Raw genomic sequence first — 19,445 nt, 5'->3', positions numbered from 1 at the left:
GTTGAACTGTCTACATATTTTATTTATATTGTATCTTTTTCAATCTTTAAAAAATTATTAGTACAAAGTTATTATCAACTCGTTCCATCTTCTAATACCACAATAATAAAGTATCTGATATAGGTAATTATGGTGTTCCTGAGTAGCTTAAGAAGTGCACAGAGAGAATAAATTAAGTATGATTCTTCTTGTCAAATTCTGGTTTCAGTATAAAAGAATGACTGGAAAACACAAATGATAAATTCACTGGGTTTCCTCATAATATAAAAAGAAACATTTATAAAATTCCACTGGCCTAGTATTTCGTTTTTTCAGAGAACTTAATTCATTTCTCAAAATAAACAATCTGTATGCAGAGAAATTGCTTCCTTAACAGTATAATTCATTTTGTTTTACATAGGAGAAAGGGGGTATTTAAAGTTTAAGAACTTTTAATAAGTTAACAATGGCATCTTGAGTCTGATTCTGCATATGCAGGATGGCATTACTTCTTCCAGACTACTTGAGGCTATTCTGCAAGGGTCTAGCCTCAGAGTTAGCACTACAAAACCGTTATAGGCACAATTTGTCATTGTTATTGTCAGAGATTCACTTATCTTCTGGAAAAGCCTCTCTTTCAGGTTTAGGTCTCAGCCCTCCATTCTAGGCAAGATAGCACACCTCTCCAGCTCACTGTGTATCTGTATCTACAGTTTAACTGTAACTTTTAAAGACTGAGTTTTTCAAGACTCAGAGAAATAAATGGTGGGATTTTTCCCTATAATGTCAGATGATTGGAGAAATATTTTGGGATACACTTTCAAAGTGTTATAAATTGGCCTTATTTATAGAGATCTTAAATATAATCATTAGGCCGACTTCAATTTGCTAATTGGTCCTCAAATTTTAGGCTGCTACTTATCCCACCCCCACCTCACCTCTTCTCAGGCCAGCACTACATCCTCAAAACAATCCATAACCCTTAGGAAGGTGGTGCCTGGGTGGGGTTTGAGAAGTTTCCAGGAAAACCCACAAATCCTTCCCTCACTGCCCCCCCCCCGTGCCCTTCCCCCACTCCAGTAATTCTGTAAAAATTTATTCTTGCTCAGTCTTCTCCGGCAGGCAGGCAGGCTTGGCTACCCATGCAGTTTTAGACCTCACATTATTCAGCTTTGTACCTCTAGTATAAATCTTTTCAGGTATGAATTAATTACAGCTTTTAGTCTGTGCATTGTCATTCAGTACAGACATATAAGAGGTAACCAGAGGATCTTCCATTAAACAGGGGTAAAAATTTCCAGTATTTTGGCTAAATTCTGTGTCTCAGGTCACTTTTAATAAACACCAAGCTAGTGAGGTACTATTATGTTCCAGGTACTCTTCTGGATTCTGGGGACACATTGAGGATGTTTGACGTAGGTTATAATTCTTTTTCTCTACCACTTAACCTTTGTGGAATCTCAGTCTTTGGTTTTTAGAAATATTTTTTAAACATTCTAATAATTTATAATCTACCAAACAGACTTGTCAAAAATCCAAGTACTTTCTATATAAGTAATAGCTCTAGTGAACTTTGTTTCAACTGAATCTTAAGTTTTTAAAAATCAATTTTAAAATTACAATAAGGACATAAAAAATTACTGATAACCCTACCATCTAGAGATAACCAAATGTCATGAATTATATATATATATGATTACAAGATAGTTTTTTTCTGTTTGCACTTATTATATCGAGATCATTTTTCTATATAATTAAAAATCTTGTAATTTTTATGGATGTATGATAATTTATGTAATCATTCTCTTATTGTTGGACATTTAAGCCATTTCCTTTTGTTATCATTATCATCAATAATACCACCTGCATGTTCTATTATTTCCTTAGTATGAATCCGACAAGAATAATACTAAATGAAGAGTATGATCATATGTAAGGTCAAAAATAAATATTGTCCAGTTGCACTCAAGAAGACTACTAATTTGAATTCCCACCAGTAGGGTTTGCCTGTGCTGCTGCACCTTTTGTGGTATTAATGAATATCACTTGGCCATAAATTTGTTATTTTTGATATTTTCATGAACAATGTTTTACATTAATTCTGAGTCACAGTTACCAAAGGGAAAGAATAAGATTAATTAAAAATCAGTATAAATAAGGAAAATGTAAAAATACCCAGAATGGTCGGTATGTGATAATGTTCTAGGACTTCAAAAGTTTATTTCATATAAAACAAAAATGCAAATATTGTGTGTTTGAAGAAAAAAACCTCTCAGGATAAGCATTTAAATAATGAAACATCAATTCACTAGGTAAAAAATTGAAGGGGGAAAATACAGCTAATGAAAAAGCAGATATAATTGCTACTGTGGTTTCAGAAAACTTTGTCAAAGATGATTGTGGTGGTAAATTGCAAGGTTTGTTCATAGCAACTGTACATAAAGACTTTACCTATGCTACAACCTACGCAAAGAATGCCTTTCCTCTCCTATTTGCTGGCAAACGTCAGCATCTGCCTCAGGCATGGTCGTCTCCTCCAAGAAGCCCTCACCAACACATGTTCACTCTGGCGTGTCCCCTCCCTCATGTTCGCTCAGCACTCCTCTCGAATTATGTTTACCTTTCTATTAGACTCTCAGACCATTTCGTGTCTTTGCACCGTCAGAGCCTAGCACAGTCCTAGACGCGTAGTACTGGTACCTGTTAAAGCTCGTTGAATGAAAGGTTGTCCCCACCTCCACCCCGCCCAAGGTGAATCACTGCCTTTGTTCTAGGTTATTCTTTCTCCAGGAGTCCTTTTATAGCAATCTGCGTCTACCTCCTGTCATCTGGTGCCACAAAGTACTTCCCACACCTATTCTCATATTCCTCTTAAACACGAGAGAATGAATTGCACTCCTTTTTATCGGCCTTCTCCCCTTGAGGGTTTCCAGCCCCTAACGTAACTTCAGCACAGCTCGAAAGTAATCTCATTTGATTGAGCTCAGTCATAAGCATGATTCGTTCATAAACACGATCGAGTGTGCATATGCTGGGGATGAGAGAATGGTGCAAGGAGGGAGACTGGATTATTTTATGGTACTTCAACGTACAAACTTGATTTGTATTTCCTGTGAACGCAAGGCGGCGGAGAAAGCACTTGAGATCGAAAGTTAGGAAAGCAGTGGAGAGAACAGGGAGGCGGCAACAGAAAGCTGTGATCAGTAGGAGGCAGGAAAAATGAAAACTGAGTTGGAGAACGTGTCAACGCAGGCTCCGGGGAGGACGAGTTGCAGCCACTCCCAGCTCCGATCTCGCAGGCCCGGCGGCGCTCGGCGCGGAAAAACGTTCGGCCCCTCCGGGCGCCACTCCCGGGGCCCAGGGTTTTCGCCACCATGCCATTTTGATCGAGCTCTCACGACCACTGAGACGCTGCGAAGCACGCCATATAAAATTCCAGGAGACCGGCGGGTCGGAAGAACTTCGGTTTCATCTCTTTTTGTCCCCGCCGGGGCGAGCTGCCCTCGCGACCGAACCACGCCAACGCCTAGTGCATGGACAGCGGGGGCGAAAGAAAAAAGCCGGCTCTGGCCGCATTGTCTCAGTACGACCAACTCAGAATGTATTCCCTCCATCCCTGCGTGCTTGGTTGGTCTGAACGCCGGACACTGAAAAGCATTTAACACCTCACGAACGCAACAGCCCAGATATACACCCTCACAGGACTCCCCTCCACACCTCCTCCCCGCCCCTTGGAAGTCCGCGCTGCCCATTGGCCGCGTGCCCTGCCAATCCGATGGGCCAAGAGAGCGAAGAAGCGCGCAACCCCGGCCCGAAGGACGCGCGCCTAACGCCCTAACCCTGAGGCGGAGCGCGAGACGCCGCCGCCCCGGTTCTCTCCGGGACCGTGGGAGGGGCCTCATTTGCATAACGGCCGCCCCTCGGCCTGCTCGCTCCGGCCGAGATCCCGCCCCTCACCCAACTTGAAATCTGTTGGGCCGCCGGCCGTCACTCCCACCCAGGCAAGCCTGTGGCGGGGCTGGAAGAGTTTGTGCGGGCAGCCCCGGGAGCGGATTGGCTCTGGGAGTTTCCAGAAGGCGGCGGGGAGGCGGCTATAAGACCCGGGAACCGAGCGGGGGGAGCGGGGAGACGCCGGTTGCCCTCTCGCCGTGCTGTGCGAGGCGAGCGTTGCTTGACGCCGCGGATCTTCTCTCGCCCGTTTTCCCGTCTAACCTCGCTTGCCTGTCTTTCAGTCAGCATGTGTGCCCGCGGCCCGGCTATCGGCATCGACCTTGGCACCACCTACTCGTGCGTGGGGGTCTTCCAGCATGGCAAGGTCGAGATCATCGCCAACGACCAGGGCAACCGCACCACCCCCAGCTACGTCGCCTTCACCGACACCGAGCGCCTCATCGGCGACGCCGCCAAGAACCAGGTGGCCATGAACCCCACCAACACCATCTTCGACGCCAAGAGGCTAATCGGACGGAAGTTCGAGGACGCCACCGTGCAGTCGGACATGAAACACTGGCCCTTCCGGGTGGTGAGCGAGGGAGGGAAGCCTAAGGTGCAGGTGGAGTACAAGGGAGAGATCAAGACCTTCTTCCCGGAGGAGATTTCCTCCATGGTGCTCACGAAGATGAAGGAGATCGCCGAAGCCTACCTAGGGGGCAAGGTGCAGAGCGCGGTCATCACCGTGCCGGCCTATTTCAACGACTCGCAGCGCCAGGCCACCAAGGACGCCGGCACCATCACGGGCCTCAACGTGCTGCGCATCATCAACGAGCCCACGGCGGCGGCCATCGCCTACGGCCTGGACAAGAAGGGCTGCGCGGGCGGCGAGAAGAACGTGCTCATCTTTGACCTGGGCGGCGGCACCTTCGACGTGTCCATCCTGACCATCGAGGACGGCATCTTCGAGGTGAAGTCCACGGCCGGCGACACCCACCTGGGTGGGGAGGACTTCGACAACCGCATGGTGAGCCACCTGGCGGAGGAGTTCAAGCGCAAGCACAAGAAGGACATCGGGCCCAACAAGCGCGCGGTGCGGCGGCTGCGCACGGCCTGCGAGCGCGCCAAGCGCACCCTGAGCTCGTCGACGCAGGCGAGCATCGAGATCGACTCGCTCTACGAGGGCGTGGACTTCTACACGTCCATCACCCGCGCCCGCTTCGAGGAGCTCAACGCCGACCTCTTCCGCGGGACCCTGGAGCCGGTGGAGAAGGCGCTGCGCGACGCCAAGCTGGACAAGGGCCAGATCCAGGAGATCGTGCTGGTGGGCGGCTCCACGCGCATCCCCAAGATCCAGAAGCTGCTGCAAGATTTCTTCAACGGCAAGGAGCTGAACAAGAGCATCAACCCCGACGAGGCGGTGGCCTACGGCGCGGCGGTGCAGGCGGCCATCCTCATCGGAGACAAGTCGGAGAACGTGCAGGACCTGCTGCTGCTGGACGTGACCCCGTTGTCGCTGGGCATCGAGACGGCTGGCGGCGTCATGACCCCGCTCATCAAGAGGAACACCACGATTCCCACCAAGCAGACGCAGACCTTCACCACCTACTCGGACAACCAGAGCAGCGTGCTGGTGCAGGTGTACGAGGGCGAACGCGCCATGACCAAGGACAATAACCTGCTGGGCAAGTTCGACCTGACCGGCATTCCCCCTGCGCCCCGCGGGGTTCCCCAGATCGAGGTCACCTTCGACATCGACGCCAATGGCATCCTGAACGTCACCGCCGCCGACAAGAGCACCGGGAAGGAGAACAAAATCACCATCACCAACGACAAGGGTCGTCTGAGCAAGGACGACATTGACCGGATGGTGCAGGAGGCGGAGCGGTACAAGTCAGAAGATGAAGCCAATCGCGACCGCGTCGCGGCCAAAAACGCGGTGGAGTCCTATACCTACAACATCAAGCAGACCGTGGAAGACGAGAAACTGAGGGGCAAGATAAGCGAGCAGGACAAAAACAAGATCCTCGACAAGTGTCAGGAGGTGATCAACTGGCTTGACCGAAACCAGATGGCAGAGAAAGACGAGTATGAACACAAGCAGAAAGAGCTCGAAAGAGTGTGCAACCCCATCATCAGCAAACTTTACCAAGGCGGCCCTGGCGGCGGCGGTTCTGGAGCCTCCGGGGGACCGACCATCGAGGAAGTGGACTAAGCTTGTACTCGAGTCAGCGTAAACCTCTTTTCCTTTCTCTATTTTTTTTTTTTTTTTTTGTTATTTGAAATGTTAGGGTGCCAAGTGCGAAATCTATTGTTCGAAGTCTTTAGCCCGGTGTATTGCATGTGAAAGGAAAGGTACAACTTAGTTTAATTATAAAAGGTTAGTTCTAATGTTTGATTAAAAAAAAACATTTGAGGTTTTCCCTTTAATACATTTTGCGTGTTTGCTGACTTGAGGCATTTTTCATTAGCTTAGTTCGTGCATGGAGATGTCTTTGAGATGGGAAACCTGAAGTTTGCACACTTGTCCTATGGAAGCTTGGTAACAATAAAATATATAGAAGCTTGAATTGTTTATTTTTATGTAGTTCTTTAAGACAAATATTGTAGTAATGTTAATGACAGGTATACTTTTTGCAAACATGCATATATGCTAATTTAAAGTAAAGCTGAAATTGATCTCAAAATTACTGTCTGGGAGTCCTCAATTTTTTTAAGACCCATCTTGGGTATTTAAGACATTAATTAGTATGACGTAAAATTTATCTAACCTAATCTTGTCTAATTCTCAGATGGGGTTCCTGCCTTGAATTCTCAACAACTAAAGTGGAGAAGATCTGGGTAAACTTTTTTTCCCTTTTACAGAAACCTGACTGGGATATTCCAGTGTACTCAAACTCATAAGGCTTGGCACCTGAATATTCCAGCAAAATACAAGCTGTATTCTAGGGTTATGCATAAACTGATTATTTCTCTGAACTAGTAAAACCTGGGGCTGGAGTAGTCTTCTGCTAATAGGCAGTATAGAAACAAGTTGCTTTCTATAACATACAGGTGCCTGAAACAGAAGCATGGTAAAGCTATTTAAGAGTACAAATTTAACTTCTGACTTTATAGCAAATTCCAGTTTCAGAAACATGTTTCTAGCAGTTATAATTACTGGGGGAAGAGGGAGAGGGGATATTTTGATATTTTTTTTTTTCTGCGTTGAGGATTATAATGCTGTTGCAATGATAACTTAAATCACTAGAATAGATTTCCTTTTTAAATAGATTTCCTGTATGTTGTTAATGCCCAATTTGTCCATTTTCCTATAATCTGGTTTGAGATTATTACAGATGGACATTGCAACCCTTTGGAGATCTACTGTCCTGGGCTTAAGCTTTAAATTGCACATTCTTGGGAGAAGATAGCTGACCATGTTTATTTTTATTTATTAGTGAATAACACTTCTACCTTGTTCTGATTTAGTCTCTTTTAGGGGACCTTTTGAAAAGTTCAGTAGAGCTGATTGAAGAGTATATAGTTAACCTAAAGTTTTCACTACACATAGACATTTTGATACCTCTTTCCATGTGGTATATGCTTCATATTCATAATAGTGAATTATAGAAGCAATATTTTTAATTTAGTAGTGGACTATTCTTTTCATACAGTGAGATTGATTTTGGGAATAATAGAGTAATTTAAAAACTAGAGAACAATTAGCCTTATAATTTTGGGCTTTGGTAATGATTTACAGAAGATATGACTGTTAAGTACTTAAAAGCTTTTTTACTTTTTTAGTAAGTCTCATTGGGGTGGGGGAGGGGGACATAACTAGGTAATTGAGAAATTATTTCAAAATAAGAGTAAAAATTTTTTTAAGTTAATTGCTCTGTACACTCTGAAAAGCTGACGATAACTTGAGCTCTTGTCCCCTTGGTGGAAAGGTGTTTCACTGACTACAGATAACATCACATAAATATTTGACGAACTGCCTTGGTACTAACAGAATTAGGTGATGGTAGTCTTAAAGTAGCTTTTAATGTAAATATGAGTTTAACCAAGATAATACCCATTGTGTTATCCTTTATTTGTTGAAAGTGTTTATCCCTTGCTTTAACTTCAAAATATAATGGAGTCTTTAGGTCAATTTGGTATTAGTATGACTAATTAGTATTAATAATGGTATTAGATGAGATTAGTTTCTAAAGTATAAAAAAAAAAAATCTGTGATCCTATGGCCAGGCCTCTGGTGATTTGTGAGCACTAATCTGAATCTATTTTAGATACTTCATTTCCTGTTATTTTGAAATGTAATTTGTAAAACTCTTAGCTTTCTTGTAGAGTTTTTAATTCTGCATTCTCAAATTTACCTAGATCTGAATATCGGTAGGATAACTCCACAAAAGTAACTATTCTCTGTTTCCAGAAGTCAGTTGAAGCTGGTAACCTAGCAACTCTTGGGAACTCCTTAGCAGATGTTAGATCAGCCATAGCAAGTGATAGTGGAAAAAGTACTTGATGTAAGACAGGGCTAAATTACAGTTTCAGGAATAATTAGCATCCCTTGAACTTGAAAGTAGTGAGTTTTGCTAGGGAATAGCAGTCATGACTAAAGCAAATGCAATACATATAATATGCTAAGGGGTTGAAAAAGTACACTTCTCAGAAAAGGTACTTGAATTCTTTCTTAAATGTCTAAATAACAGTTGGCTAGACATCTTTCAAAATATAACAAAGTTTACAGTATGAGATGTGTGAAATTTCAAAACAAGCTCACTTTAAATTTTTATATTTGATATGTATAATGGGAAAAGCATTAAAACTCAACACATTAGGAGATAATCTATTTACATCTTTAAATTTAACATACATAAGAGAGTATTTAATATATCACTTCTTCAGTATTTCAAGGTGACTTAATGAGAATCTCTAAATATTTATCCAGTGTATAATCTTAAGCAGGAAAACAAACTAGGTGAAATTTTTAAAAATTTTGTTTTCAATCTCAAATACTGGGCCCAAGATAAGGCATTCACCTACTTTATATTGAATGTAGTTTATAAAGGTTTTCTTGAAGGAAGGTTCCCCTGAATAAGTAACAACTGGAATTAAATTGAAGTTATAAAAAAAACACCATATCCATATATTACAGGACAATTGCTTAAATTAAAGAGCAATAGGAATATTCAAATACTTCCATTTAATGTATAAGCATTTTAGGTAGTTAAACATTAAATTGAAGGTCTAGGCTCAAACATTAAAATTAAAGAATGTCATTCCTTGAAGAAAAATTATGGATCTTTTAAAAAGCTCAGTATTTATTCTTGCTATAGCTCTGGGAATGTAAGTATTTTAGGGCACATACACTTCTGAAATTTAATAGGGGCATACTTAATGTTGAAATGTCTTTCTGCTTAGAACAAAGAAGGCATAGGCCCTTTCCTCCACCCCCTCAGTGTAGATTAGGTTGTTATGTTTGTGAATTGAATAGAGAAATAAGTAACCAAAAATGGAGTTGCTAAATTAAAAACTGGCATTGCCATTTTCTTACGTTAGAGTTTTTTTAGTTAGGATTTTAACACTATGAAAATCTGTTCATGATATTTTTTTCATAGTATAAAATACATTATATTCACTTAAAGTCATGGGCCTAGAACTTGAGACCGGCAACTTAATTCTGTTTCTTAGATACTTATATGACCTTGACTGGTTTCACTTAAGAAGGGAGAAAAAATACCAAAACAACTTCTGGTCACTTCACTCATTGGGAAATATTGAAGAAATTAACTGGCTACTACTGTATTTAAATAAAATCTTCCTAATAGGATTGTGAGGTGGATTCCATCCAGATTTCTTTCCATCCAGGTTCCTTAATCTTTCTCAAATGGGGACGCAGGACTAGAGTTTCTTGTCCCAGACTCTACTAGTTAAGCAGCAGAACCAAGTTTTGAAAATCTTATTTCCATGCCCGTGTTCTTTTACTAGACCTCACTGCTTCTTCGTAACACCCATCCTCCAAATCAACCTAGGTTCAACTTGAATTTGAATTTAACAGTGCTAATCACGAAAGTTTGGAACAAACTAATCTTCCACATCGAACTGAGTATAGTTATTCCATTTATTTTTTAAGCGGTTTAATTTTACGGTTGGGATGTCATGAATAAACTAAAGCGTCAACCCCGGGGCAACTTAACTATGGATAAGCCAATGAGACACCACCAGCAAGGACGTGGACGGAGCTACAGCTGATGCTTTAGCGACCTCGGAGCCCGAGTGCAGGCGTCCGCGCAGTCGGCGGCGGAAGCAGGGAGGGTCCCCGCAGGATCCCCGCCCCGCAGACCGCAGGTTCCAACCGCCGCGGAGCGGTTGCCTCGACGATACCGTGAGACCGGCCTGAGAGGGGCAGGAGGAGGCCATGTTTCGGCTGCCGGAAATTTATTCAAGAAAGAAGAGGTGGGACGCACAATCCACCTTGCGGCCTGAAGTAAGTGCAGCCTGGGCTGTCCGACGCGGCGGCGGTAGGCGTGGCCGAAACCCGGGCGGGCTCCGCGCGCCCCCGACGCCCGCTTTTCCCTTGCCGCGCCCCTTGCCCTCCTCTCGCCCGGCTGGGCGCCGCCTTCGCTCCCCGGCGAGCAATGCTCGAGGTGATGTGGGCGTATTTGTCCACAAAAACAAAACTTCGAGGCCTAGTCAGCAAACAGAATTGAATCTGACTTCTTCCGCAGAAACGCAGATATTTATTTTTGAAAGTCTCTAATTGGTTGGTTGCAAAATAAATAGCCCTACTGCAAATGAAGAAGCCCTGCTGTGAGACTCAACCCTCTGTGAAAGGATAAACTTGCTACGTGCTGACTTCCTCCGGAAGGCCGGGTCAAAGTTATAGCAGGCGTCTCCTAGAGTGAAAGTCTAGTACAGCCAAAAAGTTAAGCCCCCACAGGTCAATAGCTTATTGTTGTGTGAATCCCAATTCATCCGCAAATTGCTATGATGCGCCTTGAGCCCTAGGTACTCCAAGGGAAGTTTTTCCTCTCCCTCCCCACTTCCCTCCTTACTTTCCTCCCTTTTCTAAATAAAAAAGCATGAAATCCTGGCTTCGGGTTTTTTAAAAAGGCAAAGGCAAAAACAAAACAAAAAAACAACCAAAAAACCCCCACTACTTGTAAATTCTATATATTTATTGAATAAAGAAGGACTGTAAGGAATTACTTTTGAAGGTTCACTGTGACCTGTGGATTGTAAATTGAAATTTTATTATTTTTGCTGCAATCATTTTATTTTACAGCATTCGGGATTACGATTAGGGATGTGGTATTGGAAAGATGAAACCAGAACTCTTGAATTCAGAAGGTAAATTTTAAGAACTTTATTATAGTTCCCATAAAAATTATATGTGCTTGGGTTTTTAAAAATAACTCAAGCAATAAGAAGAATACAAAGAATAAAATAAATATTCCCTGAAATCCCACCGTCTGGTATTAACCAATTAACATTTTGGTGAACAGCCTTCCATATATCACTTTCTGTGGACATCTATCAACAGCTTCCTACATGCCAGACACTGCGGTAATCAGTTCACCAATTCTTTGAAAAAGCTATGTGTTAATCCAATCCAAGAGTTAAGAAATTTGAGGAAAACTAAGTGACTTGGTTAAATCACCCAGCTAGGAGGTGGCTAAAACAATTAAAATCAAGGTCTTTACCTCAGAGTCCGTGTTATTAACTACTATATATAATTGTTTTTTGACTCTATAAAAATACAGTTTTTATAGGACCATATTATATCTGCTGCAATAGAAGATAAATTTTACAAGGTAAAATTAATAGATTAGAAAAAACTAATTTTATATCCACTGAGAATATGCTAAATATATTAAAAGTGGATAGCTAAACAATAATAGCCACTATCTCTTTTATATCTATGTGCCAGACATTTGAGTATCTTTCAACCCCTTAACCCACACCCATGGAAGGTGAGCATAATTATCCCCATTTTGCAGATGAAGAAACAAGGCTCAAAGAGATTAAGCAACTGAACCAAAGTCATACAGCCAGTAAGCAGCAGAACTGACATTTTGAACCACCGTCCATCTGATGGCCATTTCCACTGTATGCGCTGTCTCCCTTGACTAGACCATAAGTCCTTCAAAGGAAGAAACTGTCTTACCTCATCTTCATGTCACTGATGCCATCTATAGAAATTTCACAAAGGTAGACACTCACCAAACGTGTTTTTAAACTTATTCAGTAAACCAGCTGGATTCAGGCAGAACAAGACTAGAGACAAGGGGACCAATTAGAAGGCTAGTTGTAGGAAGATTACTGGTAAGAAACAGAACTAAGTCAATGTTGGTAGAAATAGAAGGGTACGGGACTGAGAAATATTTAAGGGATGGTTTCAACAGGATGTTTGGATAAAACTGATAGGATGTGGTGCCTGCATGTGAATGGAGAGGAGAGGAGGTGTCTATGTTGATTACCAGGTGTCTGGCTTGGGTGTTTGAGTGACTGAGGTTGACCTTCATCACTACAGAATGAAGGTGGTAAAACTGGTGCTTGAGGCTGCTATTAACTTATTCATATGGATATGTCTCTTAGGCTGTTGGATAAATGGGGCAGTAACTCAGGGAAGGAGTGGACTAAGCAGATGTAATTTTTAATTGCTTTATAAATATGCTATATTTCATATCAATTAAGCATAATTTTAAAGACTTACTATTACATTAGAGTAAAAATCAAAAGCTTATATTTCATAGAATACTTACTTCAGTAATTCTGAGTAATTTGTCATTTTCAAAGCAGCAATTTAAATTTTTGTTCTCACACATGTCACAGAAGATTCTGTTCATTAGCTCCTAAAACATCACACTTTGTAAAGAGAGTGAAATAGCTTGGGGTTAAAGAAAGGATAGTCATAGGAATCAAAATACATGTCAAAGGACAAGAGAATAAGTTTAGATATAAATTTTAACTGCTGTCTGGATTTAGCCAAATTGCAAAGTTTGAGGTCACAGTCTCCCAACTGCCAAGTCTACCCAGGACTTCTGGCAGCAACTGTAAGGAGTTAAGATCCAACTACAAAGTGAGAGGGAGGAGTCCGCACAAGACCACTTTCACTCTTTCATTTCTGACACTAACTGCAAGTCCTAGAAGTTCCCATAACCACATTTATGTTCATTAAATTCTAGGACTCACAGAACTCACTGAAAGCTATTATATTTACTGTTACAGTTTATAACAGGGAAAGAATACAGACTGATATAGGTCAGAGGAAGAGATGCATAGGACAGTGTCTGGGAGTGTTCCAAATACAAAGCTTCTCTTGTCCTCAGGATGTGTTACCCTCCTGAACTGGTGGCAAAATAACAAGGAGTTTGCCAAAAAAGAGATACTCAACCAAGCCTTGGTGTTCAGAGTTTTTATTGGAGTTCTATTATGTAGGCATGATTGATTAATTGATTGCCCATGTGATTGAGCTCAGCCTTCAGGCTGATGGATATCACATGACTGAAAGCCCTCACCCTATATCACATGCTTGACTTTCTGTCACGTGAGGCTAACCCTCACCTTTAAGATTATCTGTGTGGCAGGTCCCCACCTTAAGATCCAATATGGCCAGCCCCCAGTTTCAACAAAGACAGTCCTATCAAGTATGACATAGATTTTACCTCCCAGAAGTCAAGGGCAAAAACCAAACCTCTTTTGGGCAAGGCCACATTCTTCACTACACAAGTGCCAATATTTTCATTTCTCTATCTTCTATATCAAAGGCCATCTCAGTTCTTTCTTCTTATGATGAAAAGTGGACTGTACTTTTTACTTGCTGAACATTTTTGTAAATGAAGTTAATTTCAAACCAATTTTGTAGTGCTAATTAATAATAACCCACCCCAAGTGACACTATTTCATATTTGAGCCTACTAATAAGTTCACAGATCTCAGTTTCACATTTTCTTTCATATTCATAAAATAAACCTTCTTTTGGTTACCAGATTTTTTTTTTAAGATCGCTGACTGATTTCCACCAGTGTTGGAAATATATTTGGGATGGTGTGATTTAAAAGGTAGGCTGTATGACATAAAGCCAGACACAAAATGTGCTTATTATATAATTCCATTTGTAAGAAGTTTAAAGAACAGGCCAAAAAAGAACTGTAATAATGAAGGTTACCTTGTGGGAGAAGGTGGAAGGGAACCTTCTGGAGTGCTGGAATGTATGCTCTAACAAGTCCCCGCCCACAGAGGAGTGAGATTAGAACTAGAGACAGAACAATTATGCATCCAAGGAAAGAGGTGACTAGGACCCAGATAAGGACTGGCAGGATAATGAAGAGTCAGAAACTCAGAGGTAAATACCACCTGTGTGGAAGACTGGTAGCTGGTAAGACTAGCTCTAAGAGACGGATGATGCTATTGCATTTTAAGATATGGAAGGTGGGAGGAGTTTATGGGGATTCACAAAGTAACAAGCTTACTTGTAGACATGCAGAATTTTTTTTAAAGATTTATTTATTTCTCCCCCGTCCCTCCATTATCTGCTTTCTGTTTCCATTCATTGTGTGTTCTCTGTGTCTGCTTGTATTCTCATCAGGAACCAATCCTGGGACCTTCTGGCATGGGAGAGAGGTGATCATTCTCTTGTGCCACCTCAGCTCCCTGGTCTGTTGTGTCTCTTACTGTCTCTCCTCTGTGTCTCTTTTTTAGTTGCGTCTTCTTGCTGCATCAGCTCTCCACGTGGGCCAGAACTCCTGTGCAGGGCAGCACTCCTTGCTCGGAGTAGCACTCCACATGGGCCAGCTCGCCACATGGGCCAGCTTGCCTTCACCAGGAGGCCCTGGATAGCAAACCTCCTATATGGTAGATGGGAGCCCAATTGCTTGAGCTACATCCATTTCCCAAGACATGCAGAATTTGAGGTGCTTGTCTATGGGACCTCCAGGTCAAGAATCCAGTAAGTAGGAGTTTGGCCCTCAGAAGAGAATCCAGTTCAAAGTGAGAAGTGAAATAATTAAGGCCAGACCTGTAGGAAATATCTTAAATTTGACGTAAGTTTTTAAAATCATATTATTTTTTAAAAATCAGAAAATACCAATAAGTGACAGCAAACAAAAAAATTTACAATCCTATCCTGCAAGAATAACTATTAACATCTTATTAAATAGCTTTCCAAGCCCTCTTCTATTTATACACATACGTTTAAAAATAATAATAATGGGATCTACGTGTGTATGCTCTTTTGTAGCCTGATTTTATAAACTTAGTACATTTCCATTATTTCATATCTTTTTTCCTGATTATAAAGTCTTACATATGTACTGAAAAACAAGTACATAAATGTACATACTATGGGAAGTGGACTTGGCCCAGTGGACAGGGTGTCCCATCTACCACATGGGAGGTCCGCGGTTCAAACCCCGGGCCTCCTTGACCCGTGTGGAGCTGGCCCGTGCACAGTGCTGATGTGCGCAAGGAGTGCCGTGCCACGCAGGGGTGTCCCCTGTGTAGGGGAGCCCCATGCACAAGGAGTGCGCCCTGTAAGGAGAGCCACCCAGTGCAAAAGAAAGTGCAGCCTGCCCAGGAATGGCACCGCACACACAGAGAGCTGACAGAACAAGATGACGCAACAAAAAGAAACACAGATACCCGTGCTGCTGACAACAACAGAAGCGGACAAAAACAAGAACACACAGCAAATGGACACAGAGAACAGACAACTGGGGGGAGGGGGAGAGAAATAAATAAAAATAAATCTTAAAAAATATGTATATACATACTAGAAGGTGAAAATTCTACCTTAAAGCTCGCCGGAACTTCAATGCTAATGGTTACACATTATTTTTATTTTTGTGTGTTTAGCATACTGATAATACTTATTTTACATTCTTTGATAATTAAAATACTGGAAGTTTTTGCAGATCTGTTTTTGCTTTCGTTTTTTTTCTTACAGTATTTCTAAAAAAGAAGTTTTATAAGTTTTAATGTTTTAAACTTTTTATATTGGACAATTTCAAACACATACAAAGGTAAAAAAAAAGATATAATGAACCCCAAGGAATCCATAATATAGCATCAACAGTTACCAAATTTAGACCAACTTCATATTATCTATCCCACCATCTACCCAGCCCAATTATTTTGAAGCAATTCCCAAGCCTTATTTCATCTATAAATATTTCAGTATGTAGCTATAAAAAAACAACTCTCCTTTTGAAAACATAATTGTATTACTCTTTGCACACCTGAAAATATGAACAGTAATTCCTTAATATCGTCACATATTCAGCTGGTGTTCAGATGCCTCCTATTGTCTAATATTTTTTTAAGTTTGTTTCAGTCAGGATTCAAATAAGATCCGTACCTTACAATTAGTTGATATGTCTCTTAATGTGCACATTTTAAGATTTTGATAGATATTTTCACATGGCTCTGAGAAATAGGGGCTAGGCAAAGAAAGAGGAGCTAATTTAAGGGAAAGAATAATGTAAAAGGTTAGAGGAAAAACCTGTACATACATAGGCCTAAATGCTAACGAGAGCTCAAGTGAGGGGAACACTAAAAAGAGGCATAGGAGGGAAGTGGATTTGGCTCAACTGATAGAGCGTCCACCTACCACATGAGATGTCCAGGGTTCAAACCCAGGGCCTCCTGACCCTTGTGGTGAGCTGGCCCACATGCAGTGCTGATGCGCACAAGGAGTGCCATGCCATGCAGGGGTGTCCCCTGCATAGGGGAGCCCCACGCGCAAGGAGTACGCCCCTCAAGGAGAGCTGCCCCACACGATAAAAGCGCAGCCTGCCAAGGAGTGGCACCACACACACAGCTGATGCAGCAAGATGACACAACAGAAAAGAGACACAGATTCCCAGTGTTGTCAACAAGAATACAAGTGGACCCAGAAGAACACACAGCGGGGAAAAAACATAAAATAAAAGAACACACAGCGTATGGACACAGTGCAGACAACTGGGTGGGGGGTGGTGGGGAAGGGGAGAGGAAAAAAAAAGAGTGGCATTTCATTGCTTTAATTAAATCTCTGATTTCTAAAGCATTTCCTTAAATCTGGTAGCTTTTAAAAAAAGGAGGCATGGGGAGAAGCAGTTTCAGGAGGGTAGTAGTTTGAATGGAAAGAATCTGAGGTGAAGAAGAGAAACTAGGAGAAATTGAGTACTCTTGGTAAATTTATCAACGAAAGGAGGAAAGAAGAAGAGGTGGTAGTCTTGGAAGGCTTGGGGATTTTTGTTTGTTGTTTTTGTTTTGTTTCAATGTAGGAAAATCCCAAGTTTATTTGTACACAGAAAGAAAGTGGAGAGAGGGGAACTAAAGTTTGGGGAGAGGGAAACGGACTTTGGCCCAGTGGTTAGGGCGTCCGTCTACCATATGGGAGGTCCGCGGTTCAAACCCCGGGCCTCCTTGACCCGTGTGGAGCTGGCCATGCGTAGTGCTGATGCGCGCAAGGAGTGCCATGCCACGCAAGGGTGTCCCCCGCGTGGGGGAGCCCCACGCGCAAGGAGTGCGCCCGTGAGGAAAGCCGCCCAGCGTGAAAAGAAAGAGCAGCCTGCCCAGGAATGGCGCCGCCCACACTTCCCGTGCCGCTGACGACAACAGAAGCGGACAAAGCAACAAGACGCAGCAAATAGACACCAAGAACAGACAACCAGGGGAGGGGGGGGGAATTAAATAAATAAATAAATCTTAAAAAAAAAAAAAAAGTTTGGGGAGAAAGAGGAGATGGAATAGATAGAGCAGTAGCAATATCCTAAGAGAGGAAGATGGAAAATAGGATCAAGGGCACAGATTAGGTTTGGAAGAGATAGAAACCACTTTTCCACTGAGTAAGGTGGAAAGGATGTTGTGACGGTTTGAGATTATTTTTGTAAATCCCAAAAAGAGAAAGATTATGTTTGTAAACTAATCTATTCTTATGGTGTGATATGCTTTGATTGTATTGGATTGCGTTGATTTAATCTTAACAGTTAAGAGGGCATTGATTTGACCACATCAGTAAGGCGTGACTAAGGTTGAGTCCCTGCCCCCTTGGTGGCCCAATATAAATGAATACTTACTCAAAAAGGCATGCCAGAAGAGAGAGCTCTGTCATTTTTGATCCTGGGGCCCTGGGGAGAAATGAGCCATTTACCTGATAGTTTGCAGCTGACCTCAGAAAGAGAAGATACGAAGACTGGGAAAGAAGCAAGCCCTATGCCAGAAGAGAGAGGAGGCCCTGAGAGACAAGCCCTATGCCAGCCCACAGCTGAGAGAGAGGAAACCCAGAGGGGAAGGCTGAACCCTCGCAGAGATCAGCAACCACCTTTCTTCAACACGTGGCCAGCTGACTTTGGTGAGAAAGCAAGCTTGAGTTGGACTCTATAGGGACTTGTAACTGTAAGCTTTTACCCCCAAATAAATACTCTTTATAAAAGCCAACAGATTTCTGGTACTTTGTGTCAGCATCCCTTTGGCTGACTAAAACAGAGGTAATACACATACACAGGAAAGACTTGGGCGTTTGAAGATGCAGGGAGGGATATCTATGCTGCTCTCCTTACTGAAAATAAACCCTCCTTCTATTAAAAGGAGAGTTTTTGGTAGCAGTGCTGCTGACCGTAATTCTTTCCCCCTGAAGACTGCTCGCCAGAAATTGCTGCCATCCCTACACTGGGGCAGAACTGTGGAAAACAATTGTTAAAACCATCCTGATCCAAGTATGGGACCATTTCCTGATGCCCAGAGGACAAGAGACAGCGAAGGCTTCACAAGGGAGGTGATATCCGAGTGAAGACCTGCAGATGAGAAGAAATTGGCGAGGCAAAGGAGATTGGTTGGGGAGGGGAAGAGGGCACTGTAGGTGGAACAGCATGTACAAAGGAAAATCTAGAGTATCATGAATCCAGATAATCTGATTTGCAATATAACAGTTTGATCTCAGGGACCTTCAAGTTCCAGTCTATCAACTTAAGACCCTGGAAAGCTCTTCCTGGGTTGTTGGTCTTTTTCCACATGGGGTAGGCCACCCACCTTTTATACCAAGAAGGGTCTATAGACTTCTAGACCAGAATAAAAATAACCCCTGCTTCTCCCCACTTAGAGTTCTTGGTATCTTACCTGAATGAATGACCCTAGAAAGAAGACCTAGCTCCCAACCTAGATGCAGATAATGCTTTATACCCTGATGGGGATAACTATTATCAGAATATAGCATGATACCCCTAGCTTCCATGTTAGAGACAAACATAGTGGGACAGGGGGCAGGGAAAGAGTGGCCATTATTGCTCTTTTTTTTTTTAAAGATTTATTTTTTTATTTGTCTTCCCTTGACCCCGCTCTGGGCAGCCCCCCCCCCCCCCCGCCCAGTTGTCTGCTCTCTGTGTCCATTCGCTGTGTTTTCTTCTGTGACTCCTTCTATCCTTATCAGCAGCACCGGGAATCTGTGTTTCTTTCTGTTGCATCATCTTGTTGTGTCAGCTCTCCGTGTGTGCGGCGCCATTCCTGGGCAAGCTGCAATTTCTTTCTCACTGGGCGGCTCTCCTTACAGGGCGCACTGTTTGCGCATG

At 42.6% G+C, this 19,445-nt stretch overlaps 2 protein-coding genes across 3 annotated transcripts in view; both read left to right on the top strand.

The window, feature by feature from the left end:
• The first annotated feature begins 5 nt into the window (after positions 1-5).
• Positions 6-6,596, top strand: HSPA2 (heat shock protein family A (Hsp70) member 2). Its single transcript, XM_058293291.2, has one exon. It carries the CDS (start codon positions 4,217-4,219, stop codon positions 6,122-6,124), a length of 1,908 nt encoding a protein of 635 aa, XP_058149274.1. The 5' UTR covers positions 6-4,216; the 3' UTR covers positions 6,125-6,596.
• Positions 6,597-9,457: 2,861 nt separating this feature from the next.
• The window catches only part of PPP1R36 (protein phosphatase 1 regulatory subunit 36), a 39,466-nt gene continuing 29,478 nt past the window's right edge, over positions 9,458-19,445 (top strand). The window contains exons 1-2 of one of the 2 annotated variants that reach the window (XM_004477274.5): positions 9,458-10,381; positions 11,180-11,244. In XM_004477274.5, the coding sequence (XP_004477331.1) occupies positions 10,313-10,381; positions 11,180-11,244 (134 nt within the window). In that variant the 5' untranslated portion in view covers positions 9,458-10,312. The remainder of the gene's footprint in view (positions 10,382-11,179; positions 11,245-19,445) is intronic. The other variant, XM_012519191.4, reaches the window with a different exon arrangement.

This window comes from Dasypus novemcinctus, chromosome 3, assembly GCF_030445035.2.
Source record: "Dasypus novemcinctus isolate mDasNov1 chromosome 3, mDasNov1.1.hap2, whole genome shotgun sequence".
Taxonomy (NCBI): domain Eukaryota; kingdom Metazoa; phylum Chordata; class Mammalia; order Cingulata; family Dasypodidae; genus Dasypus; species Dasypus novemcinctus.
Note: the sequence above shows the minus strand (reverse complement) of the source record. Positions and strands in the feature narration are given on the sequence as shown.

Bases quoted from the DNA above. Each gene is read 5' to 3' on its own strand.
- HSPA2 (XM_058293291.2), top strand. From the start codon at position 4,217: ATGTGTGCCCGCGGCCCGGCTATCGGCATCGACCTTGGCACCACCTAC.